The sequence below is a fragment of the Etheostoma spectabile genome, chromosome 12 (assembly GCF_008692095.1).
Source record: "Etheostoma spectabile isolate EspeVRDwgs_2016 chromosome 12, UIUC_Espe_1.0, whole genome shotgun sequence".
Classification (NCBI taxonomy): domain Eukaryota; kingdom Metazoa; phylum Chordata; class Actinopteri; order Perciformes; family Percidae; genus Etheostoma; species Etheostoma spectabile.
The window spans coordinates 15,170,854-15,180,866 of NC_045744.1; the positions used below are offsets into that span (position 1 = coordinate 15,170,854).

At 40.1% G+C, this 10,013-nt stretch overlaps 1 protein-coding gene across 1 annotated transcript in view; it reads right to left on the reverse strand.

Moving 5' to 3' along the window:
- Nucleotides 1-5,485, reverse strand: part of st6galnac5a (ST6 (alpha-N-acetyl-neuraminyl-2,3-beta-galactosyl-1,3)-N-acetylgalactosaminide alpha-2,6-sialyltransferase 5a) — a 53,409-nt gene extending 47,924 nt beyond the window's left edge. Inside the window, exons 1-2 of the mRNA XM_032530524.1 lie at nucleotides 5,131-5,485; nucleotides 3,411-3,620 (exon numbers count right to left, since the gene is read on the reverse strand). Coding sequence (XP_032386415.1) covers nucleotides 3,411-3,620; nucleotides 5,131-5,145 — 225 coding nt within the window. The 5' untranslated portion in view covers nucleotides 5,146-5,485. The remainder of the gene's footprint in view (nucleotides 1-3,410; nucleotides 3,621-5,130) is intronic.
- Nucleotides 5,486-10,013: the final 4,528 nt, after the last annotated feature.

Sequence of the window (10,013 nt, forward strand, 5' to 3'; positions counted from 1 at the left end):
CCGCATGGTGTTACATCAGAATGTTGTTTTTGCGTACAAAATCTTTCAGAATAAAATCTACGCAGAGTTTTAGAAATGTGGCACAAGGTCCATCATCCACATCCCACTTATAAACAGAGTTACAATATTTAACGTTTACACATTTTAACGAAAACTTCTGTTTTGGGCATATGGCTCCTATTGTCTATGACAAAAATCTTCCCAATCAAACACCCACTTGATTATTGAAATCTGAAGAGAGCAGCCGCACTGCACACGGCTCTATAATAGAGTCCAAACAGGCTGTGCAAAAACATCAGCTTAAACCAAATATTTAAACCAAATTATCAAGAGGTGGAAAGATGAATGCACGTGAAATGTTTATCATAATTGCGACAATGGCCAGTTGGAAAAAAATTACATATTCCCCAATGCAGACATGAACATGCAGCCGATGTTCATGCGTTTTCTGTTTGTACTTCGATGGGTGTCTGCATAAGGAGAAATGTTGACACATTATTGTTAGGACAGTGATTATTGTCAAATTGCATGCAAGACAGTCCGTGTCAGCCCTTGCGGCTGTACAGAAACAGAAAGTATCATTTGCACTTAATTCTTATCTTCACCTTCATAGCTACATGCATAACCAAAAGCCTAACCCACACCATACAAAGTCTAATGCCTCAGCACTAAATACCCTCTAGTTCTGGGCTCCCTGGTTGCCTAGCGTTTAAGGCGCCAACTCTGAACCTCAATGTCCCCAGCTTTGCTGCATGTCATTCCCTGTCTGCCTCTCCCCTTGTTTCCTGTCATCTGTCTACCGTCTCTGTAAGGTATAAAATTTCCCCCAAAAATATAATTACCAATAAACATCTTTACTTTCATGGTCTCAAGCTCTTAAACTCAACTTTAAGATAGACGTAAACAGATAAGAGCACTGAGTAGAGTGTAGGTTAACACTGAATCAGATTTCTGCTAAATTACTGAATGTTTATAATGTTGGTAATAATAATAATAATGCTTATAGTAATAATAATAATGCTTATAATAATACTAATGTTCACTTTTGTTTGTCATTAATTTGGATAAAATGGGAATTTGGCTGCTTGAGTTGCTGCCCTTTAGTGAATTGCAGGGTAAATTGAGACAGCTAGCTAGACTATCTGTCCAATCTGAGTTTTCTAAAACAACTGAAACAACGTTTGAATGTACACATTCCACCAAACAAGTTCCTTCCCAAAGCTATTTTGCATATGCGCTGTTGCTCCGAGCGGCACTCAGCGCCGCCCAAGACGATTGCGATTGGTTTAAACACATGCCAATTAACCAGAGCACGTTTTTCTACCATCCCAGAATGCTGTGTGGACTTACCAGACCTTCTTCCACAGCACTGCGGAGAAGCTGCGGAGGAGGAGCAAGACTAGAGCAGAGTGACTCAATATGGAAACTTAAGTGGACAGATCAGCAGCATTTTCTCCAGAGAAAACTCTGCCAGCTGAACTTTTCACAGTCATCAACATTAGAGGTTTTCACAGTTGTTGGTTTCTGCACCAACGAGATTTATTTTAATGAATAGTTCCACTTTCTGTTTCCAACCTGCATTACTTTGTCACAAGATTAAGTGACTCTCTCAACCCACAGGTCTTTATCTTAATCTTTATCTAATTTAGCAAAAGTTCATTTTCCAACAAGACTAATTTTATGACATTCCCTAACAATGCGTTTACTTTTAAATCAGCTGAACCATTTTCATACTGCTTATTTGTCTTATCCACACAGCAACAGCCTATTCTAAGATCTGGGAGGAGATTGTCAAATTACTTGAATGCAAAACAATGTGTGACATAATCTGACGATTTAAAGAAGGTTGGCAGCAGCAAACATAGTTTCCTTAAAACTCCAGAGAGATGTAAGACAAGTACTAAGAAACACAAAGCGGCTACCAAGAGACACAAAAGGACTACAGAGATGCAAAACAATTACAAACATACACACAAGTTGACTAGAAAGAGCCGGAAAACTACAACAAAGAGACAAAAACTGATTAATTTTGTGCCTCTTTTATTCTGGGAACCATTTTGTCAGTTGGAGAACTGTTGTATTCGACATTTGGCTCAGTGGTGCAGACCACTACACAAACCATCCAACAGCCCATCAACAAAATTGCCTGCAGAGAAGCACACAATCTTATAGGTTATATAAAATAAGCATTTACAAGATGATTAGGTCTGTTTTACTTGCAGCGCCTTCACTGCCCAGTACTCACATTGATTGTTTTCTCCTGGATTGGTTAATAGATGGAACTCAATACACCCCTGTCGTGACGTCAGGGCTCACCTAGCTGCAGGTCTCCTGGGCTTACCAATTAGAGCATAAGAATGCAGCCAAGGATTTAATTAGTAGCCTAAGCTGTTATTAGTAACGACAGGTCGGCATTGAGTTTGGCGCAACATGGTGCTAGAGAAAATGGTGATAAATGACAGAGGGGCGAGGCTCTCTCTAAAGAGCTGTGCAGATACAGTAGATAAGTGCTGGGGCCTGTTTCAGAAAGCAGATTTGGAGAGAACTCTGAGTTTGTTAACCCTGAGCTGAGGGAAATGCTGGATTTTCTGTTTCAGAAAGAGAGGTAACTTAACCTCATAATCAGTTACTATGGTAACTGAGTCTGTGAACCCAACCTGGTCGCAAGCAGGTTTTCTTCAATACATCCTGAGGGTTTTTTTCAGTGTTCTCCCTTTGACACAGCGCTCTTTCATTTCGTCATTCATTCATTCAGTCTGTATCAGGCGCATTTTAGCGTAGTGTTGTCATCTGCATGAATAATAAACATGAGTAGTTCCAGAAGGATAACGTATATCGACCAATTTGTTTGTGATTGTTGCCATGGTGAATCATAGTATCATGGCCCTTTTCATGCTGCCTTTTAATTGTGGGGGTGCATGCACTTAACTCTGAGTGAACCTACTCTGAGTTGATTGAACCAACTCAAACAAACAGTTCTGGAACGGAAAACTCAGAAATTTCCCATCTCAGGGTAAATCAACTCAGAGTTCAGCGTTAGAATCAGAGTTTGTTAAACCTCCTTCCTAAGACGTGTGTGTGTGTGTGTGTGTGTGTGTGTGTGTGTGTGTGTTGTGTGTGTGTGTGTGTGTGTGTGTGTTGTGTGTGTGTGTCTGTGTGGTGTGTGTGTGTGTGTGTGTGTGGTGTGTGTGTGTGTGTGTGTGTGTGTATGTGTGTGTGTGTGTGTGTGTGTATGTACAGAAAGTGAAGATGCAGTGCGCAAATGGGTTTCTTAAAAGGAAAAAGGAAAACTGGCTTCACCTTCAAAGGCTTTGGTGCCCACTTTGCATTGCATTAGCCAAACATTTGAAGCCATTCGTCCGCCCCCTTCCAGCATTATGGGACACAAACACACAAACACATCTGTTTACCTTATGGTCGATGATGCCACTGTATCCCTGGAGGACTGGGGGGTGAGGCTTGGCCACCCTGACGGAGGCTTCAGTGGGCCGCCGCAGCTGTTCATGCTGTCGGATGCGCGTGTCGTTAGTGTCCCTGGAAGCGCCGTTGAAGCTGCCGTTGTACACGAGGAACAAGCTGGCGCACAGGAGAACCACGAGGAGCACGGCTATCCCATGGCGCTGACACAAAGACACAAACAGATGCTGTCTAATTGTTCCTGTTGGGGCAACAGCACTGAGTTTAGACTGCACCTATAGGCTTAAGGACAGATGAGAGGCAACCAGCTGCTGCACATCACCCTCTGTCATTACAACCCCAAATTCCGTGCGACCAAAACTTTAAAAAAAAACTGTTTTTGAATTAATTGAAAGGCACAGACAACAAGGTTTTAAAGAGGTGGCTATTTTCTTGTGACAAGACAATGCAGGTTGGCAACAGAAGGTGAAACTATTCATTAAAATAAATCTCATTTGTGAAGAAACCAAGTGTGGAAACCTCTAATGTTGATGTATTCTTCTTCCACCGCTGTTCAGTTCAGTTTACATGTCCAATGTAGCTACTCTACGGCTATCAGGGATGTACAAAGACAGTTTGTGGGGCAGGAGCTCAAGTGAAAAAGGGCAAATAGTAAAACATAATGACTTATTTATTTAAAAATAAAATATATATTTTTTTAAATATATTAACACAACTCTGACTTCCTTACTAACTTATTATTATTATTATTAATATTAATATTAACATTAATATTAATATTATTTCCTCACACTCACGCAATTGTTTCAGACTTAACATATTTCCACTAAATAATCAGTTCCCACAGAGGCCATGGCCTTCTTTAGCATTCACCAGGTTCATCACAAGAGCAGGCAACAGCCCCAACGTGCATGTTTTCTATGCTATAGTCTCAAGTATGTATTTAGAATAACTGACTGCACCAAGGAAAGGGACACACTGTATTCAATTAGTAATTTGCTTATTTTGCACATGGCAATACATCGTTTTAATTCTTTTGGTGTTATTGGAATAGATAACCTGTCAAATTCAACACAAATTTTCACACTGAACTAAAAAAGGCTATTGCTGCTATTTTGTTAATTTTACAGGAAAAATGTATTTACACTTAAATTATTAGATGCGGAGCCCACGATCAAAATATGAAGTTACTTGTTTCATGTAGACAGTAGCCTAATGATGACAGTGACATGATGGTAATGCTCATCTTTATGCTTGCATTTTAATGCTCAGCTGCATTCAGGAGCCTGCATAACCTTACATATAGCCAGAAAAGTAAAAGTTCATAACAATATCTTTATATTGTAGGCTTAGTCAAATTTTATTCTGATTATATGCATACTTTATTTTCCCAATAAAATATATTAAAGAGTAACAATGCATGCACTTTTTAGACTTAGCACTTTTTTTTCTATGCATCTGCCTTAAAGGCAGGAAAAACAAACACCACGCGCGCTGTCCTCCATGCTGTATTGTTTTAAGGAGGAAAAAAAGTAAGAGCTTAGTGCCAAACAGAGCGCACAGCTGGATGCCTATTGTTCAGATCCTAATCTTTTGATCCGACAGAGTACACACAGCAGCGTGATGGCGATCGGAGCGCAGTCCACTGAACAATGCTGGATGTAAAGCCAGCACAAACAGTTGCCCATAGGGTTACATGACAGAAACCTTTACCATAGGTGTCTTCATTTCGCTGTCCTATCGCTGCGGCTCAGTGCGGTTGACTCCACTCTCTCTCATAGTCCAGCGGCATCTGTTCGCATCCCGAATACCACTCTAGTCCGTCCGCGCTGTGCCGGCCTGCCTGCCGCTGCCTGTGTGTCTTCAGACTGGAGACCAGGCGCAATTCATACTGTGGAGACCGAGGCGACAGATGTTCACTATTGCAGCTCTGCTGGGTCTTAACGCCCCCCGAGTTTGAGGGGCTGAGGAGTGGAGGCGCAGTTAATTAACGAGACTACCTGCAAGAGGGTGATAAGGCCGTTTTGTTTAATGGTTATTTCCTGCTGAGCAGTATTTGATGTAAATCTCTGATTGGTTTACTCTAGAGTACAGGGGACGGGTGCTACAATCTAAAGTGGATTAAGAATGCAAGAGAAGTTAGACAACCCAAGGGAACTTTTCCCACTTTGGTCCTCCTACAGGTTGGAAGCAGAATTGTCCATTATGTCTCATCGGAACTACCGATCTCGTAAACTTGCATAGTGCAGTTGTAGCTTGAGAGCCGCAAAGCGAATGAAGAATAGCTGTTCATCCTGTTACAAATTGATGAACCACTGAAACGATTTTGAAAACATAATTTTAAGGTACAAAAAGTTCTCTAGTGTTGCTTTAAACAGCAGGGAGGATATCCTGGAGAGCAGCCAAACCCTGAGTCTGCTAATCAGAGAGGTGAAATACAACCAGGTAGTTTTACTCAAGTACTCTACTGTACACATTTGAAGTAGGCTACTTGAACTTTACTTGAATATTTCCAATTTTTGTAGCTTCATACTCCCATACTCCCACAACATATGTTATGCTTTTTATTGAACTACATTTATTTAACCACTTAATTTAAGATTTATTAATTAAGATTTTTACATAATAAGCTTGTAAAACAAAATGTGTTGTTACAATACTACCAGACAGTTTAATTAACAATAAATATACTAACATACAATATTACTGCTGTTAATGCATTGAAACTTGAACATCAGTTTAACATCTTTTAATCCACGTCTTCTTGAATCTGCCCAGTTTTCTCTTGTATTTATTGGATTGTACACTTAATTCTCTTGGTTTTGTCTTTGTGCGTTGTTTTATATATCAAAAAGTGCTGTCATGAATAAGGTGTGTTTGCTTGCTTGGAGTACTGAAAGTTCCGTACTGATATCCTTGAACAAACAAAATGGATTTCAGCTTCAAAATAATTTTCAGTGTTGAATCCATAAAACATGAACATCATTGTTTTATATGGTTGGATCAACAGTATTGCAGCGTACTCTGGGGCTGAATCTGCTGCACCTTTTTTCATTGTTGGTATGTTGGTGCTGTATGCATATCTTGTGTGTCTGTGTGTGCTGTAGCCTACTCTAACTGTGTATTAAAGTCCTCTATATGATCACATACAGTAGCACAATAAATAGCTATGTGTTTTATTCAAGTCACACTGAAACAACAAATAGCCACCTCTTTAAAACATTTCAATTTGGCAGCTCTAAACTCTGTGTGTATTCTGAAAGTGATGCAATTAAAGTTTCAAGCAGTAGCAACAGCAGTTTTGCATAAATATCAAAAAACTTTATATAAGCTACAGCATATTTTTCAAAACAAAGTTCAAAGGGCTTCACAGAGCAGCAGAGAGATACAACCAAAACCAAAATAGCAGGAACATGCACAGAGACCTTTTTGAGGACTTTTTAGGGAAAATCACAGCTGTATGTGTTAAGACAGCACCATATAGTTATGCAGAACTTTTTTTTTTATAAATATTCCTGAACTCATTTATACGTGCATAAACGTGCACACATTCGGTATCTACCCAAACATACACGTCATGAGTTTCTTTTTTATTTTGGTTCACTTAGTATGTGTCATGTTTTTGTGCCTGTTTAGTTTAAATAGTTAATAGTTAGTTATAATTACATCAACTCCATGTATTTCCTCAGCACATCAAGCCAACATACAATGGAAAGTTAAAGCACATATAACAATGCATTACATCTCGAGTGGAGGTGCTGCATGTGTCACTCCCATTTGCCAGGGATTGTTTATAATCTGCTTATGAAACAAAACAAAAAAACAGGTTATCATGGGAGATGCACTAGAGACTTCCCAGAGGCAATAATCCACATCAGTGTCGCCATCAGAGTCACAGGGGGATAATGTGCGATAACAGCATAAGGTTGGAAGGCTCAACAACAATAACAACAGCAGCACATCAGAAATATATGTTTCAAAGAAAAGCCGTCTTTGAAGTGTGCACTTACCTAAGGGCAGTGAAAGGGCATGTGGATCTGGGAATATTTAGGACATTTGTAAATAGGCAAAAACAGGCATTTTTAGATGTAACTGTTGCATTCCTAATGTATGTGTACTACAAATCTTCATGGGTTTATACATTTAATTTGTGGCTGCAGTTGTGTTTTACACTGTAGAGTAAAACCCGGATAATATTTTTAACATAACACCGTAATATGCCCGAACTACACCTTACACCTTAAAAGAGAACACAGCCATGTTTTTTATGTTCAGAATTCTTGGGAAACAGGATGACAGTGTAGCAAAAGTTCAACAAGCACTTACATGTAGTCGAAAACAGGACTCTTACATAGCAACACCAGCACCTTAATTCTCCTAGAGTTAGTAAACGGCTGTTTTTTTATTTAAAGTCCCTCAACAAAAGTAGGATAAACTTGTAAACTAAAAATGAATTCTAATTTTAAAGTTAACATGGACATGAAGTGGCTGTGCCTAACACATCCTCACATACACAGATTTAGTGAATGTTTCTATATTCTAATGATTATTGTGGAAAGTATGGCATTGACATTTAACACTTCAAAAAGGATTTAAATGAAAGGAAATACTACAACCGCTACAGCTTGAATGATAGCCTATGCTGGTGTTTAAACATTAATATATGGCTCTGTTGTAAGATAAAAGGATCAAACCTCCAGTGTGATTTTGTGTCTGTTATAAAGCCAGAAACGAGAAAGAAAGTCAGAAGTAACCATACTTTTTTGTTTTCTATGGGCTGTTAAAAGTCTGTGCTTGTAATTCTGCTGAAGTAATCGCTCTTTTGCCGCTGCTTTTCAAACACACAATACCAGAGGGGGAAGCATTCAGATAAGAATGTGCACAAAATCCCCAAATAACTATGGTGTTAGTGAACTTTAACTCAAGTCATTTTTAAAACACGTTTTACAATGAGTATTCATGAGGGGCCAGTGCAGATCACTGCTGCGTTGGCAGCTCAACGCTCCAAGACCATCAGGCCGTGAGGAGTCATACAAATTTAAAATGGAATCACCATGCAAGCAACCCAACAGCAGCAGCAGCAGCATGTTGATCGATGTTAATGGGTCTTGTAACACTGAGGTTATGGTGCTCACAGAGCAGCGGCTGATCATCAGGGCCAGCCTGATGATGATGGGGCAGGTTACTGTGAAAGATGGCTGCTGCCGATGCTGAGCATGTGGACAATGGTGGAGACTGATCAGCAGGTGTTTACGATGCCTATAACACGCAGGGCTCCGCCACCTACTTATTGCCTGTCGCAGGCCTTTACATGGTTGATTGTCTAGGGTCTACATGGTGCCATATTTCTCTCTTTTATGTTCTCTAATCCTCTGCAGATCTGATTTATGAGTGAAAGCTGCTCCCCACGGTGCTACAGGAGAGGGACCTTGACAAGGGAATCTGACTGGCTTTTTGTCCTTTTCATAATTAGAGAGTACGTCCAATTCACCCCGTTCATTACCCCTGGGCCCAGTGACAAATGATGAGGAGGCCTGTTTAATGCAGGCTCACTGGCTGTTCTGTTCGGGGAGAATGAGCAACAGTGCACACAAGAGGAGTAGTGGTCATTGTATTACACAAAATGTAAGGGGGAATTCCTTTTTTCCCCCACACATCCCAGAGGACTAAACAAACAGTGAGATTAAAAGGATCACAAGGGTCACTATAAATCACACCAATTTTTATATTACTGATAACACATTTGCAAATTATTTTGGTTTCTTTTGGACTTAAAGTATATATATACAGGCCAAAGGTTTGGGGACACCTTCTCATTCAATGTGTTTCCTTTATTTTCATGACTATTTACATTGTAGATTCTCACTGAAGGCATCAAAACTATGAATGAACACATATGGATAATGTACTTAACAAAAAACTGTGATATAACTAAAAACATGTCTTATATTCTAGTTTCTTCAAAGTAGACACCCTTTGCTCTGATTACTACTTTGCACACTCTTGGCATTCTCTTGATGAGCTTCAAGAGGTGGATGAAATGGTTTCCCAATAGTCTTGAATGAGTTTCGAGAGATGCTCAGCACTTGTCGGCCCTTTTGCCTTCACTCTGCAGTCCAGCTCTCCCCAAACCATCTCGATTGGGTTTAGGTCCGGTGACTGTGGAGGCGCAGTACTCCATCACTCTCCTTCTTGGTCAAATAGCCCTTACACAGCCTGGAGGTGTGTTTGGGGTCATTGTCCTGTTGAAAAATAAATGATGGTCCAACTAAATGCAAACCGGATGGGATGGCATGCAGGATGCTGTGGTAGCCATGCTAGTTCAGTATGCCTTCAGTTTTGAATAATTCCCCAACAGTGTCACCAGCAAAGCACCCCCACACCATCACACCTCCTCCTCCAGACAGTTTGATGCTGACCTTCATTTCTTAAAGCAATGATGGGCACTCGTTTCTCTTTACTTAGCTAATTGGTTCTTGCCACAATAGGAGTTCTAACAGTTGTCCAATAAGGCTGGCGGCTGTGTATCAACCGGACTTCTGCACAACACAACTGATGGTCCCAACTCCATTAATAAGGCAAGAAATTCCACTAAT